The 17,141-nt window shown below is 50.6% G+C and overlaps 1 protein-coding gene across 1 annotated transcript in view; it reads right to left on the reverse strand.

Annotated features, from left to right (window-relative positions):
- Nucleotides 1-17,141, reverse strand: part of NEGR1 (neuronal growth regulator 1) — a 318,703-nt gene that overhangs the window by 104,758 nt on the left and 196,804 nt on the right. Inside the window, exon 4 of the mRNA XM_068164495.1 lies at nucleotides 16,330-16,461. Within this exon, the coding sequence (XP_068020596.1) occupies nucleotides 16,330-16,461 (132 nt within the window). The remainder of the gene's footprint in view (nucleotides 1-16,329; nucleotides 16,462-17,141) is intronic.

Below are 17,141 nucleotides of genomic sequence, written 5' to 3' on the forward strand. Positions count from 1 at the left end.
TGATGCATTCCACACCCCCCCCCCCCCCACCCCCCCCCCCTTCCCCTACCGAAAGGTGTGCTCACCAAAACGGTGCTTGCGAGGACAGAACTCATTACTGCTGTATAATAAATGGAAGCAGAAGCCGGAGTTAGCGCTGAACAGATTGTTTGGGGTTGCAAAGACAGCAGCTGTCAGTGCCTGACAGCTTTCTTGTTAGTGAATCAGCTTCTCTGACAGGCTTTTTGATGGAAAACCACTGCTCGCTGACAGCGTGGCGGAGCTGATATCCATATGGAGCTCCTGAAGGGTGGGAAGGAGCCAGGGAAAGGGCTGGGAGCTAGGGCTCCACGTTAAAAGAGAAGTGAAGTTTACATAAAGGGGAGTTTGGTTCCCCCCCCCAACCCCCCTCCCCCCCTCCCTCCCCTCTTCTTCACCCCTCCCCCCAGTTATCTCTGGCAGATGTAAGCTGATAGAAGCAGGACAATCCCTATTGATAGGTGACAACCACAGGCACGTAGAGTCGAGTCCAAAGGGGGTTTGCTGGCTAGAAGCAATAAAGCCACAGCAATACAAGTTGCTTTCAACCACCCTCAGGAGGAGTTTGGGTAATTGAAAACAGAGTTCAGGAATTAAATCACAGAAAGAAAACTCAGGGGCAACTCTGACAGGGGCTTCCCAGCCCTCCTGCTAGCCCAAGGTGGTGTCTACAGAAGGAGAGAGAGCTACATTAACCCAAAGGCTTTGCTTTGAGAGTCACAGAATCCCAGCATGGCTGGAAAGGACATCTGGAGATCATGCAGTGCAGCCCCTCTGCTACAGCAGGGCTGCCCACAGCAGCTTGAACAGGAGCACAATGCCCAGGGAGGTTAGAATCTCCCCACACAAGGAGACCCCACAGCCTCTCTGGGCAGCCTGCTCCAGGGCTCCAGCACCCTCTCAACAATGAAGTTTCTCCTCCTCTCCAGGTGGAACCTGCTGGGTTCCAGTTTGTGCCTATTGCCCCTTGCCCTGTCACTGAGTACCACTAAGAAGAGTCTGGCCTCATCCTCTTACCCCCCACAGGACCTTCAGCTCTTCATAGAATCAATAAGGTTGGAAGAGACCTCAAAGATCATCAAGTGCAACCTGCCACCCAAGACCTCCTGACTACTAAACCATGGCAGCAAGTGGCACATCCAATCCCCTCTTGAACACCTCCAGGGATGATGACTCCAACACCTCTCTTGTAGAGCACTGCTCAGATCCCCTCTCAGGCTTCTCTTCAGGCTCAGTAGCCCCAGGTCTCTCAGCCTTTCCTCCTCACAGGCTCCTCAGCACCTTTGTAGCCTCTCCTGGGCTCTCTCCAGCAATTCCCTGTCTCTCTTGACCTGGGGAGCCCAAAACTGGATCCAGGACTGCATCTGCGGCCTCCATAGAACAGAGCAGAGCAGAAGGAGAACCTCTCTTGCCCTACTGGCCACACTCTTCTTCATGCCCCCCCCAGGAGACCATTGACCTTCCTGGCCATGAAGGCACCTGGCTGGCTCGTGGGGAACTTATCCCCACCAGCACTCCTACTGTGCTCTTACGCATTCTACCTGTGTCAATGGGCAAGAAAGCTGGGGAGGGGTCTGGAGCACAGCCCTGGGAGGAGAGGCTGAGGGAGCTGGGCTTGCTTAGCCTGGAGAAGAGGAGGCTCAGGGGAGACCTTCTTGCTCTCTCCAACTCCCTGAAGGGAGGTTGTAGGCAGGCAAGCAGCACCAGACCTAATTGTAGCCTTCCACTATCTGAAGGGAGCTACAAGAAAGCTGGGGAGGGACTTTTGAGGGTGTCAGGGAGGGATAGGACTGGAGGGGATGGATACAAACTAGAAATGGGTAGATTGAGATTGGCTGTGAGGAAGAAGTTGTTCCCCAGGAGGGTGGTGAGAGCCTGGCACAGGCTGCCCAGGGAGGTGGTGGAAGCCTCCTGCCTGGAGGTGTTTGCAGCCAGGCTGGAGGTGGCTGTGAGCAACCTGCTGCAGTGTGAGGTGTCCCTGGCCATGGCAGGGGGGTTGGAGCTGGCTGAGCCTTGAGGTCCCTTCCAACCCTGACAGTTCCATGCTTCTGTGATTCTTCAGACTTTTCATGACCCCAGCTGGTGTCGCCAGCTGCACTCCAACCCCCCCCTTTTCAGCTCTCATCTTGATGGCACTGTGCTTGCAAAGGGAAGGGGAAAATGAAGTCTCAGACCCAACAGCAAGCAGGAAGACAACAATTACTTGCAGAAATATTGCTTTCCAACATGTTGACTGTTAGGAGAAATATTTTAAGTAATTGTTTTTGCTGAAGAGCAATCTGGGCAAGTGAAGGCTCCTGGAAGCTGAAGAGCTCTCCATTAATTTTGGCTCTCGTTTGGAGTCTGACACAGCCTGCTGTACACTTCAGATTGCTTCTTGAAATGCATAAACCTCTTTAGAGATGACTCATCTTCTATTAAGACTTCAATTTTTCCTGAGCTGTGCTTCAGTTGGGTGTTTAAAATGGGATCACCTGGAGACTGGAGAGCTTGCAGAGGTTCAGAGCTGGGAGAAGGCATTCAGGAAGAGACTGGCACAGGGTGCCCAGCAAGGCTGTGGATGTCCCCTCGCTGGAGATGTTCAAGGCCAGGTTGGATGAGGCCTTGAGCAACCTGGGCTAGTGGCAGCTGTCCCTCCACATGGCAGAGGAGCTGGAACTAGGTGATCTTTAAGGTCCCTTCTAACCAAACCATTCTGTGAATGAATCCATGAAAGCAGACAGGATTTGCTTCCCAGAAAGCCTTTTCCTTGGCCACTACAAACACTTCCTTGCTCTGCATCCCTTCAAGTTTGAGGATAGGCCTAGTGAGGAGCTGCTGAGGGAACTGGGGTTGTTCAGCCTGGAGAAGAGGAGGCTGAGGGGAGACCTTCTGGTGCTCTACAAGTCCCTGAAAAGAGGTTGGAGCCAGGTGGAGGTCGGTCTCTTCTCCTTGGTATCAGGTGATAGAAGGAGAGGAAATGGCCTGAAATGGTGGCAGGGGAGGTTTAGGTTGGACATGAGGAACAATTTCTTTCCTGCAGGAGTGGTCAGGCATTGGAGCAGGCTGCCCAGGGAGGTGGTGGAGTCCCCAGCCCTGGAGACATTCAAGACATGTGTGGCCCTGGCACTTGTGGCCATGGTTTGATGGCCATGGTGGTGGCGGTTTGATGGCCATGGTGGTGGCGGTTTGATGGTTGGACTGGATGACCTTAGAGGTCTTTTCCAACCAAACAATTCTGTTATTCTTTAAGTTTGAGAAGGTTGACATCCCCTGTGCAGAGAGGAAATTTTAGCACCTCTGATGATGATCAGGGGCTGCACAGTGGCCTTCCAAGGAGCCAGCACTGCATGCTGAAAGGCAGCCCCATCATGACCATCATCTTCCTGCCCCAGAAACAGCAGCAAGAGGGCAGAGGTAGTGTGCAGGAGTGTTCACAATCTGACTGCAGCACCAAATCATCTGCTTCAGCACCTCATCTCCTCAGCTTTGAGAGCCCTCCAGGGATGGGAACTTCACCACTGCCCTGGGCAGCCTGGCCCAGCCCTTGACAACCCTCAGGGGAAGAAAATGTGCCATTTCTTCCTGTTGCATCAGTTGTTTCTTGGAAGAAGACAGCAACTCCCCACCTAGCTTCAATAAGAGCCAGAAAGGTTTCCCCTCAGCCTCCTCTTCTCCAGACTAAACAAGCCCAGTTCCCTCAGCTGCTCCTCTCCAGGCCTGTTCTTCAGACCCTTCCCCAGCTTTCTTGCCCTTCTCTGGACCTGCTCCAGCCCCTCAGTGTCCTTCTGGGAGTGAGGAGCCCAAAACTGCACCCAGGATTTGAGGTGTGGCCTCACGAGTGCTCAGTCCAGGGGGATTATCACTGCCCTGCTCCTGCTGCCCACCCCACTGCTGACCCAGGCCAAGCTGCTGGTGGCCTTCTTGGCCAGCTGGGCACACACTGCCTCATCTCCAGCTGGCTGTCAACCAGCATCCCCAGGTCTTTGTCTACTCAGCAGCTTGCTAGCCACTCTCTGCAATGCCTGAAACCTTTGAGGGGTTGTTGTGACCCAAGTGCAGGACCCAGTCCTTGGCCTTGTTGAATCTGGTTAACTCCTATTCTATTCTATTCTATTCTATTCTATTCTATTCTATTCTATTCTATTCTATTCTATTCTATTCTATTCTATTCTATTCTATTCTATTCTATTCTATTTCATTCCATTCCATTCCACTCCACTCCACTCCATCCTATCCTATCCTATCCTATCCTATCCTATCCTATCCTATCCTATCCTATCCTATCCTATTCCATCCCATCCCATCCCATCCCATCCCATCCCATCCTATCCTATCCTATCCTATCCTATCCTATCCTATCCTATCCTATCCTATCCTATCCTATCCTATCCTATTCCATCCCATCCCATCCCATCCCATCCCATCCCATCCCATCCCATCCCATCCCATCCCATCCCATCCCATCCTATCCTATCCTATCCTATCCTATCCTATCCTATCCTATCCTATCCTATTCTTACAGCTGTTCAACTTGAGACCTTTATGGAGAGACTCACAGAACAGCCTGGGTTTGGAGAGACCTTAAAGACCATCCAGATCCAACTGCCATGCCATAGGCAGGGACACTTCCCACTAGACCAAGAAGAGGCAGCTCAGCCCACCAAGCTGCTGTCCTTGCACATCTGCATCTCATCTGTGGCAACCAGCCCATCGCTTCCCCCCCCTGCAAAATCAAATCATTAAGACACTTGGCAGTGCTGAGCAGATATTTTCTGTAAGGAGATGCAAAATGTTCTCCTTATCTGGAGTACTCCACCTTCTTCAAACAGCAGCCCACATCTCCTGTTGCCAGAGCCCTTGATGATGTGCTGTGGCAGCAGAATGCCATCGACATGAGGGAAGGTTCCAATCAACTTTGTCACACTGCAAGAGGAGCAACCCCTTCCAGAAACATGCAGCAAGTGCTCAGCTGCCTTGCAGCACCTAATAGGAAACCACCTCGCTGCTGAGAGAAATCAATGTTCATTTAGGAGGCAAATTGCACTCCAGTCAGCAACTTGAACTATATTGTTGTAATCTGCCTCCTGAAATGTTAATCAAAAAATATCTGAAGGACATGAAGTGGTTTAGTTAGTCAGGAGGGGTTAGGGGTTAGGGAACAGGTTGGACTTGATGATCTCTGAGGTCTTTCCCGACCTGGCTGATTCTGTGATTCTAAAATGACAAACAGCACTCTCACAGGGGACTTCTGTCCCCACCAGTGAGGAGAAGCAGCTTGTTCAGAGCAGTTGGAGCTTCTGGCTCCTCAGGTTAGGAAAGAGGTTGAGATGCTGGAAGGTGTCCAGAGAAGGGCAAGAAAGCTGGGGAGGGGTCTGGAGCACAGCCCTGTGAGGAGAGGCTGAGGGAGCTGGGGTTGCTTAGCCTGGAGAAGAGGAGGCCCAGGGGAGACCTTCTTGCTCTCTCCATGGCAGGGGGGGTGGAACTAGATGATCCTTGTGGTCCCTTCCAACCCTGACTGATACTATGATACTATCCAGCTATCAGGATCCTCACTAAGCACTGGAGCCATAGAATTGTGAGGGTTAGAAGGGACCTCAAGGATCATCCAGTTCCAACCCCCCCTGCCATGGCCAGGGACACCTCACACTACAGCAGGTTGTCCAGAGCAACACCCAGCCTGTCCTTAAACACCTCCAGGCAGGAGGCTTCCACCACCTCCCTGGGCAACCTGTGCCAGGCTCTCACCACCCTCCTGGGGAATAACTTCTTCCTCACAGCCAATCTCAATCTCCCCACTTCCAGCTTTGCTCCATCCCCTCCCTGTCCTATCACTCCCTGACACCCTCAAAAGTCCCTCCCCAGCTTTCTTGGAGCCTCCTTCAGATGCTGGAAGGCCACAATGAGGTCTCCTCTCATGTTTTTCCCCAGTAGGTTTAAGGTTACAGATATAATTAGGTTAGAGTGGCTTGTACAGTTATGTCTGATTTCCAAGTTAAATCAGAGGATTATGCATAACATTATGCAAAGCACCATAGCAACAGCGAGGCAGGCTCCTAAGAAATGCTAATGAGCTAAGCTGCTCTGCTCAAACCCTAACCTGGCCAAGCAGAAAACAAACAGGCTGCTTGAAATTCATACAAGGAGCTCACACGTTCCTTCAGCAGAACCCCTCACGGCAGAAAGTATCTTATCAAACCATCGCAGCAGGAAGGACAGGAGCAGGAGGGGCCACCAGATTTGCATGGCAGATGCTTCTGCAGCCAGCTCAGTGCTCCCTCCAACTCCATCCTGCATCTGAGGGCTGGACTTGATGATCCTTAGGCTGGAGGTGAGGAGGAAGTTCTTCCCAGCAAGAGAGATTGGCCCTTGGGATGTGCTGCCCAGGGAGGTGGTGGAGTCCCCATCCCTGGAGGTGTTCAAGAAAGGCTTGGATGTGGCACTTGGAGCCATGGTTGAGTTAGTCAGAAGATGTTTATTAGGTGAGAGGTTGGACTTGCTGATCTCTCAGGTCTTTTCCAACCTGGTTGATTCTATGATTCTGTGATCTTACAGGTGTTTGTCAACCAAAATGATTCCATGGTCCCACATGGCACTTCAGGACATGTCTTCACAGGAGCACAGGGTGTTAGGGGATGGAAGGGACCCCCAAAGGTCATTGACTCCATCCATCAGCCCAACACCACCATGGCCATAGAAGCATTTCCCAAAGTGCCATGGCCACAGGTTTTCTGAACACCTCCAGGGGTGGTGACTCCACCACAGGCTCACAGGGTGTCAGGGGTTGGAAGGGACCCAAAGAGATCATACAGTCCAACCCCCCTGCCAGAGCACAACCAGGTCACACAGGAACACATCCAGATGGGGCTGGAAAGGCTCCAGAGAAGGAGACTCCACAACCTCTCTGGGCAGCCTGCTCCAGGGCTCTGGGACCCTCCCAGTGCAGAAGTTCCTCCTTGTGCTGAGGTGGAACCTCCTGTGCTGCAGCTTCCATCCATGGCTCCTTGTCCTATCCCAGGGAGCAAGTGAGCAGAGCCTGTCCCCTCCCTCCTGACCCCCAGCCCTCAGCTATTGATAACCATTGATTATGTTTTAATGGCCATCATTATGTCAGTGTTTGGACTTGATGATCACTGGATCAGGTTGCTCACAGCCACATCCAGCCTGGCTGCAAACACCTCCAGGCAGGAGGCTTCCACCACCTCCCTGGGCAACCTGTGCCAGGCTCTCACCACCCTCCTGGGGAACAACTTCTTCCTCACAGCCAATCTCAATCTCCCCATTTCTAGTTTTGCTCCATCCCCCCCAGCCCTATCCCTCCCTGACACCCTCAAAAGTTCCTCCCCAGCTTTCTTGTATGGAGGGACCAGGCAAACATCTTTTGGCAGCTGTGATTCAGGGACATGACTGATGAGGCCAACCTAGCTTTTGGAGGTTATCATATCATTGGATCACAGAATCATTGTGGTTGGGAGAGAGCTTTGAGGTCAAGCCCAGCAGTTAACCCAGCACTGCCAGGCCACCACTGCACCCTGTCCCTCTGCAAACTTATCCTTTTCTTGTCCCTTTTCCAGTCACTTCTTGACCTAGTGGAAGATACCTGCCCAGAGAGAAGCTGTTGGAGCAGGCAGGGCTCAGTCTCTGGAACATTTTAAGTTCACTTTATGTTGTTTTTGTTTACTGTCTACACCACTTGGCAGAGGAGCTTCCTCCTCTGTGGACTGCAGCACCATAGAGGCAGAGAACTGCTGAAGGTGGAGTCCAAGTAACACTTCCTTCCAGGCAGCTTGTGCCAGAAAAGCTGCTGGAGGTCCTGGCTGAGAAATGAAGACCTGTCCTCCCTCCTGTGCTGCCAGGAAGACTCCAAGGCATCCAAAGCACCAGGCCCACCAGGACCGGACCCCACCTGCCCTGCCCAGTGCCAGCTGGGCTTCCTCAGTACAGGAACTGTAATTTTCACCTCCCCAGTAAGCACTGGTGAGCCTGGCCTCCAATTTGCAGCGTGATGGGGTTTAATGAAGAGGGGATTACATTATTGTCTTGTAATTTCGACTGAATGGCTTCCTCCCACCCAAAGCCACCAGGTCTAATTCAGTCAGCTCTGCAAGATGCAGCTTCAGCAGAGTCACTCAAGGTACAGCGACACAAGGGCAGAGCCTCGGCGGACTTCAGCTGTGGTTCAGCACCACGGAGAAGGACCTGGCAGTGCTGGTGGACAGCAAACTGCCCATCAGGCAGCAATGTGCCCTTCTGGCCAAGAAGGACAAAGGTCTTCCTGGGGTGCATGAAGAAAAGCGTGGCCAGGACATGAAGGGAGGTTCTCCTTCCCCTCTACTCTGCCCTGCAGAGGGCACATCTGGAGTCCTGGGTCCTGTTCTGAGATGCCTGTTCAAGAGAGACTGGAGAGAGTACAAAGGTGCTGAGGGGCCTGGAGCAGCTCTGTGAGGAGGAAAGGCTGAGAGCCCTGGGGCTGTGGAGCCTGCAGAAGAGCAGCCCCAGAGGGGAGCTGAGCAATGCTCAGCAAGAGCTAAAGGACCTGTGGGGAGCAAGAGAATGGAGTCAATCTCCTTTCAGTGGTACACAGGGACAGGACAATGGGAACAAACTGGAACCCAGGAGGTTCCACTTGATTATCAGAAGAAACTTCATCTTTTGTATGAGGGTGCTGGAGCCCTGGAGCAGGCTGCCCAGAGAGGTTGTGGAGTCTCCACTAGAGGCTTTCAAGACCCATCTGGATGTGTTCTATTGTGACCTGGCCTGGGTGATCCTGCTTTGGCAGGAGGGTTGGACTTGATCTCAGAGGTCTCTTCTAAACCCATACTGTTGTGTGGTTCTATGACATAAGATCTCCAGCACCCAGGAGATTCTCCAGCACCCAGCAGGACAGCGCACATTCTCCAGGCACAGCACCACACTTGCATGGGTTTGATGATTCACCTCTGCTTCTGCCCATCTTGCACACTGCTCCCCTGTTCAGAAGAGGCCCATTTCTTTCCTGCAGACCTGCTCATAGAATAATAGAAGCAAGCAGGTTAGAAAATACCGCAGAGATCATCAAGTCCAACCTCTCATCCAACACCTCCTGACAACTAAACCATGGCACCAAGTGCCACATCCAAGCCTTTTTGGAACACCTCCAGGGATGGGGACTCCACCACCTCCCTGGGCAGCACATCCCAATGGCCAATAACTCTTTCTATGAAGAATTTTCTCCTCACCTCCAGCCTAAACCTCCCCTGGCACAGCTTGAGACTGTGTCCTCTTGTTCTGGTGGTGGTTCCCTGGGAGAAGAGGCCAACCCCCACCTGGTTCCAACCTCCCTTCAGGGAGTTGGAGAGAGCAAGAAGGCCTCCCCTGAGCCTCCTCTTCTCCAGGCTAAGCAACCCCAGCTCCCTCAGCCTCTCCTCCCAGGGCTGTGCTCCAGACCCCTCCCCAGCTTTCTTGCCCTTCTCTGGACATGTTCAAGTGTCTCAATGTCCTTCTTAAACTGAGGAGCCCAGAGCTGGACACAGGACTCAAGGTGTGGCCTAAGCAGTGCTGAGCAGAGGGCAGAATGACTTCCCTGCTCCTGCTGGCCACACTCTTCCTGATGCAGGCCAGGATGTCCTTGGCCTTCTTGGCCCCCTGGGCACACTGCTGGCTCCTGTTCAGCCTGCTGTCAACCACCCCTGCTCCAGACCACTGCAGAACAATGCAAAGTTTCATTGTGCCCAGCTCATAGGAGGTACCGAGGGGGCCTGAGCAGCCACGATGGCTCTGCACAGGGCTTTGAATGCAGATATTCATCGTGGGGAGTGGCTGCTCACCCATCCAAGCAGGGACCAGAAAATTACCAGGTTTCAATTACTTTCTGAATATCCAGTTTTCTTGGCTGGGCAGCTTCCAACCATACATAAACAACCCTCTTGCTATCTGCCTTGCAGTACATACATTAGAACTCTAATGACTTTACAGGATTCTGCTGCTGGTGGTTGGTTTGGGTTTTTTTTTTTTTCTCACTATAAAACAGCTTCAGATTGCTTGATCTATGCTTTTTTCTGCTTAATTTCTGTCTGTCCTCGATAATTTCCATTGAAAAATTGGTGTTGTGAGAAGCTGTGGTACATTTGTCAGGCTGAATTTGGAGGGAGGAGGAGGAGGGAGGGGGGAAAAAGAGAGAGAGGAGATAAAAGGGAAGAAAGGAGAGAAAAGGGAAGAAAGGAGAGAAAAGAGAAGAAAGGAGAGAGAAGAATGGAGAGAAAAATAGGAGAAAGAAAAGAGGGGGAGAAGGAAGGGAGAAGAGAGAAGGGGAAAATGAGAGAAAAGGAAAGATGGAAATGAGAGAAAAGAGAAGAAAGGAGAGAGAAAAGAAAGGAGAGAGAGGAAAGATGGGAGAGGGATAGAAGAAAGAAAGGGGAGAGAGAGGAAAGAAAGGAAAGAGAGAAGAAAGAAAGGAAAGAGAGGAGAAAGAAAGGAAAGAGAGAGGAAAGAAAGGAAAGAGAGAGGAAAGAAAGGAGAGAGAGAGGAAAGAAAGGAAAGAGAGAGGAAAGAAAGGAAAGAGAGAGGAAAGAAAGGAGAGAGAGAGGAAAGAAAGGAAAGAGAGAGGAAAGAAAGGGGAGAGAGAGGAAAGAATGGAGAGGGAGGAAGTAAGAGCAAAAAGAAAGGAGAGAAAAAAAGAAGAGGAAAAAATAAGACAGAGAAAGAGGAAGAAAAGAGAGAGAAGGAAGAAAGGAGACAGAAAAAGGAAGAAAGGAGATAGAAAAAGGAAGAAAGGAGAGAGAGAAAGAAAGAAAGGAGAGAGAAAAAGAAAGAAAGGAGAAGGTTAAAAAAAGGAACGAGAAGAGAAAGGGAAAAGGAGGGAACAGAAGAAAGGAGAGGAAGAAATAAATGAGAGAAAAATAAGAAATAAGAAGAAATGAAAAGAGAGAGAAGAAGAAAGGAAGGAGAAGAGGAAAAAAGAACAGAAGAAGAAGAGAAGAAAGAAAGGAGGGAAGAGAAGAAAGGAGAGGAAGAAATAAATGAGAGTAAAATAAGAAATAATGAAGAGAGAAAAAGGAGAGAAAAAAAAAGGAGAGGTAAAGAAAGGAGAGAGAAAAAGAAAGGAAAGAGAAAAGGAAAGGAGAGAGAAAACGAAAGGAGAGAGAAAAGGAAAGGAGAGAGAAAAGGAAAGAAGAGAAAGAAAGGAAAGGAGAGAGAAAAAGAAAGAAAGGAGAGAGAAAAAGAAAGGAGAGAAAAAGAAAGGAGAGAAAAAAGAAAGGGAAAGAAGAAAGGAGAGGAAGAAACAAATGAGAGAAAATTAAGAAATAAAGAAGAGAGAAAAAGGAGAGAAAAAAAGGAGGGGAAAATAGAGAAAAAAAGAAATGAGAGAAAAAGAAACAAAGAAGAGAAAAAAGAAAGGGAAAAGAAGAAAGGAGAGGAAGAAATAAATGAGAGAAAAATAAGAAATAAAGAAGAGAGAAAAAGACAGGAGAGAAAAAAGACAGGAAGTTAAAAAGGAGATAAAGAAGGGTAGGGGAAAAAAAAGCAAGCAAAAGAAATGAGATAGGAAAAAAGACAGAGAAAGGGAAAAAGAAAGGAGAGGAAACAGAAAGAAAAGGGGGTGGGGGGGATAGAAATATGAGCAGGAGCCAAAGGAAGGAGAGCAAGAAATGGAGGCTGTAGGTTTATGAAGGAGGGATATTATAGCAAATGGAGTTAAAATAGATCAGAGATAATCCAATTTCATTTCACCAGTAAATCTTATTAGCATTTTCCATTACATTTTATAAAGCAAATACTGATTTATAGGTGATAATATTGAACCCCGCGCTGAGCGAGGCAGGATCTGGATTAGCAAGGCTTTAATATCGCGTGCGAGAGCCGCTCTGAAACCGGCCACGTGCTGCTGGAGCTTCCCTGCCTCTCCCCTGCTTTACTTACACCTAAAAATTATGAAAGGCAGCTGCTAAATTTGAGGCTCTCCAGAAGTGTTGAGCCCAGGCTGGGGTGATAAAAAATGAGCTAGGAGCGTCATGAAATCAGCACATTGATTTTCACAGGATCATTGAGTGCTGGGGGTTGGAAGGGACCTCTGCAAGATCATCCACTCCAACCCCCCCTGCTACAGCAGGGGCACCCACAGCAGCCTGCCCAGGGGCACAAGGGCCAGCTGGGGTCTGGAAGCTCTCCAGAGAAGGAGACTCCACAACCTCTCTGGGCAGCCTGCTTCAATGTCCCTTCATTAAAGCTCTTATGGAATCATAGGCTTGTCAGGGTTGGAAGGGACCTCAAGGATCAGCCAGTTGCAGCGCCCCCCTGCCATGGGCAGGGACACCTCACACTACAGCAGGTTGCTAGGGGTAGGATAGGATAGGATAGGATAGGATAGGATAGGATAGGATAGGATAGGATAGGATAGGATAGGATAGGATAGGATAGGACAGGACAGAACAGAATAGAATAGAATAGACCAGGTTGGAAAAGACATCAGAGATCATCAAGTCCAACCTCTCACCCAACACCATCTAATCAACTCAACCATGGCACCAAGTGCCTCAGCCAGGCTCTTCCTAAACACCTCCAGGGATGGGGACTCCACCACCTCCCTGGGCAGCACATCCCAGTGGCCAATCTCTCTTGCTGGGAAGAACTTTCTCCTTACCTCCAGCCTAAACCTCCCCTGACACAGCTGGAGACTGTGTCCTCTTGCTCTGGTGCTGCTAGTCTGGGAGAAGAGACCAACCCCCACCTGGCTACAGCCTCCCTTCAGGGAGTTGGAGAGAGCAAGAAGGTCTCCCCTGAGCCTCCTCTTCTGCAGGCTAAGCAACCCCAGCTCCCTCAGCCTCTCCTCCCAGGGCTGTGCTCCAGACCCCTCCCCAGCTTTCTTGCCCTTCTCTGGACACCTTCCAGCAGCTCAACCTCTTTCCTAAACTGAGGGGCCCAGAACTGGACACAGGACTCAAGGTGTGGCTTAAGCAGTGCTGAGCACAGGGCAGGATGACTTCCCTGCTCCTGCTGGCCACACTGTTCCTAATGCAGGCCAGGATGCCCTTGGCCCTCTTGGCCACCTGGGCACTTCACAGAGCCACAGAGCTCTTTCAGATTTAAGCTCGAGAATAAAATCCTCATAGCTGCTAGACAAATCCCAGCTCTCCTCAAGGAAATATGTAGCTTTCCTTAGCAGAAAGCTGCCCTGGCAGCTCAGCTCAGCTCAGCAGACAGCAAGGGAGCATCCTTCTGCTGGTTCCACCTCACACACAACATTCCTGTTTGTGCCGGGCTGCCCACTCTGTAGGTGCTGGAAAGCTAAATTCACCCCAGGAGCATCGGCTGCTGCAGCAAACATCCCACCCTGGGGCTGATCACGGCTGGGTGAGCTCCTCCAGCATCCCCCAGCTCTAGCACAAGGCTCTCCTGGAGGCAGGAGGCATTTTTCTGCCTGGTCAGAACAGATGAGCATCAGCAGCAGGGAGCAGCTGTTCTGAGTGCTTGTGCATCACGCTTAAGCGGTGTGGGGACAAGGGACAAATCCACACAGAAGTGCAGGAGCAATTAGCTGACTATGACAAATTGCTCACAGGTATGAACTGCTCCTTGCTGCAGCCACATCCTCATCTTACAGGGCTTGTGCTTTAGAATCATGGAATCATGGAATCAATAAGGTTGGAAAAGACCTCAGAGATCACCAAGTCCAACCTAACACCTAACACCTCCTGACTAACTAAACCATGGCTCCAAGTGCCACATCCAATCCCCTTTTGAGGGGTTGATCTGTGGGAAATAGAAAGAGTAGAATAGAATAGAATAGAATTAACCAGGTTGGAAAAGACCTCAGAGATCATCCAGTCCAACCTCTCACCCAACACCATCTGATCAACTCAACCATGGCACCAAGTGCCTCAGCCAGGCTCTTCTTAAACACCTCCAGGGCTGGGGACTCCACCACCTCCCTGGGCAGCACATTTATTCCCTCCCTGCCTGTTTTCTTCTTTAGTTAAACACTGAAACCCAAACAGCCTGCCCATTCTCAGTGCAGGGCAGTGGTTTGCCCAAACCCAACATCATTCCATGTGCAGATTGGTTCAACAAGGGCAGGTGTAGGGTCCTGCACCCAAGGAGGAACAACCCCCTGCAACAGGACAGGTAAGGAGTGACCTGCTGGAAAGCAGCTCCAAGGAGGAGGACTTGGGAGTGCTGGTGGATAAAATGATATCCATGGGAGAGCAATGTGGCCTCGTGACTAAGAAGGCAAATGGTCTCTTGGTGGCAGGGGGTGAAGAAAAGTGTGGCTTATGGGTTGAGGGTGGTTCTCCTGCCCCTCTATTCTGCCCACATCTGGAGTCCTGTGTCCAGTTCTGGGCTCCCCAGATCAAGAGGGATGGGGATATACTAGAGTGTGTCCAGCTGAAGGTATCTTGGGTATCAAGAAGGTGCCAGGCTCTTTTCCATGGGTGCAGGCCACACACCAGCCAACACATCTGCTATGTGTTGCAGTTAAGCTTGAGTTTTGGCTTTGGCCAGATAAGCTGAGTCCTAGTCATCCAAACTAGGGCTCATGCACACACAGATCTTGACTTGGAAGCCAAGTCCTTCACCAGCAAACCCAGACATCAAACAAACCATGAAGCAGGAGGGTTTGAAACGTGATGATTTGTATGGCCCCTTCCTGCCCAAATCCCTGTATGAATCTGTGAACTTCTGCCTTTCTGTGAGCACTTGGAAAGCTCCTCAGCCAGCTGCTTGCACACCCAGATGAAAGGACACAGATGTGACACTGGTTGATCCCAAACTCACCCTTCCTTCCCTTTCCCTGTGGCAGGTTCCTGATCTAACACCACCAACCACTTTGGAGTACAGCTTGGGTGAGAGGTGTCACCCCAAAGCACACCTCTGCAGGTATCTGCCCAACCTTTTCCTGGCAGTTTTCCAGGAGCAACATGTTGTACAGCAAACAATGGTCACCTGCTGCCCAGGACACCACCTGTGATGGGCTTTCCTCCCACACAATCCCTGGGTTTGAAGGCACTGCCTGCTTTTGGCAAGTCAGCATCACTGGTGTAGGTGGAAGGACATCGACAAGGGCAGAGCAGCAGTGGGGACTGTGCATGAGTCTCCCTGAGCTGCTCATCAGTTGCCATCAGCTCTTGTTGACTTTGCAAAGCAAGGGTGGATGGTTGTGGTGTGCTGGTCCTCAGTGCAGAAGCCTGAGGAGCAGAGAGGAAGCAAGGTCTGCAGCCAGCTTCCCCAGCCTACATGACCAAGCACTGCAGAGCTTTGCCTGTGAGAGCCACGACTGAGCTCTTCCCTAAGCAGCAGTGCACTGATCCAAACCTGTTCCAGGACAATATGAACTATGAGCATTCCTCTTGCCATGCAAACACAGAGCACTGGGTCAGCTTCTGTATGTGGGAAGGTCCCACAGCCACCCAGGAAGCACAGTTAGCTCCACCAACCTCCCACCCACAACAAACCAGCTCCAGTTTCCCAGCAACTCCAGCTCCTCAACAGGGACAATGTCTGTTGAGGAAGACACAAAGCTGATGCCTCAGAAGCTTGTGGCCTGTAAAGAGAAAGGTTTTCATCCCAGAAACTGATGACAAGCTGGGTAATTACACTTCAACCATGACAAGTCAGAGTGATGAAGACTCATTTTCTCTCTCTGGTTTTTTAAGAGGGTGGAGGGATGAAGAACACTTCTGAATGCTTCAGGTCATCCTGAGTGCTAAACCAAATTCAATCCCAAGCTGGGAACACCTCCTTGGGTGAAAATCTCCAGTAGTCAGACCTGGCAGGGACTGCTAAGAGGCCACCTTGGCCATCCCTGGTGTGATCTACTATCCACCAAAGATCGCTCTCAGTCAGCAGAGTCCTTCTTGCCTTCACACTGGGGACCTCACATGAAAAACCTTGCTGCCTCTACTAGGAGGGCTTCAGATTTCCACAGAGATTGATCACCATCTAAGCATCCAACAGATACCAAACTGCTTTCTCATCTCTTATTGCACAGCCATGGCAGAGACTAAATCAGAGGCGCTCCAGTCCAACCACCAGGACATTCATCACAAGCTCTGAAGACAATCACTCAAATCATGAGCCCAAAATCCACATTCTCAACACCACAGCCCAGCAGGAGCACCTGCCATGAAGCTGATGATGTCATGCCAGCAGACAAAACCAAGGAAGATTTGAACCTTAAGCTCACCTTTGGTGAGGCCAACTCATACATCAACCAGCACAGGTCATTTTTGCTCCAAAACACACCCCCAACCAAATACAGCTTCAGCACCAGCTGCAACTCTCCACCTTAAGACTTTTCTTCTCCACAAGATCCCTCTTCTCCACCAGAGGTAGTGATTAAAAGCCAGCAGGACTTACAGTTAACTGTGATTTTGACTTTTTTCACATCTGGGACTGAGACATCATTTTCTGCGCTGCATTCGTACTCCCCAGCCTGGTCTCTCGTGATTCCATAGATGTCCAGGTACTGGCCACTCTCAAAGGGTTTGGCTGCAATGAAATCATCAGAGAAAGTAATTAGTGGAAGCTTACTACAAAACACTGAAACTGGAGATGGCTGCAGATGGCCAAGGGGAGCTGGGCAGCAGCTGCAGCATTTGCTGGGAAACTTCACCTCCACGCTGGTCTGCAAACCTGACCCTGAGCCCTAGGGGTTGGCCAAGAATCCTCTCCTGAGCAAGCCCCACTGTTGAGCTGAGCAGCCCCCTGATCCATGAGAGCAGTTTCACAGAACCATAGAATTGTTTGGGTTGGTAAAGACCTCTGAGATCATCGAATCCAACCATCAACCCAACACCACCATGGCTGTCACATGGAGTCCCCAGGTGCCATGGCCACAGGTTTCTTCAACACCTCCCATCCCTGGAGGTGTTTAGGAAGAGCCTGGCTGAGGCACTCAGTGCCATGGTTTAATTGATTAGATGGTGTTGGGTGATAGGTTGGACCTGATGATCTCAAAGGTCTTTTTCAACCTGGTTAATTCCATTCCATTCCATTCCATTCCATTCCATTCCATTCCATTCCATTCCATTCCATTCCATTCCATTCCATTCCATTCCATTCCATTCCATCCCATTCCATTCCAGGGGTGGTGACTCCACCTCCCTGGGCAGCCTGCTCCAAAGTCTGACCACTTGAACCTCCTCTCATGCAATGTGAGGCCACCATGA

Source organism: Melanerpes formicivorus, unplaced genomic scaffold (assembly GCF_026170545.1).
Source record: "Melanerpes formicivorus ecotype bairdi unplaced genomic scaffold, bMelFor1.0.p_v2 SCAF_81, whole genome shotgun sequence".
In the NCBI taxonomy this organism is placed as follows: Eukaryota; Metazoa; Chordata; class Aves; order Piciformes; family Picidae; genus Melanerpes; species Melanerpes formicivorus.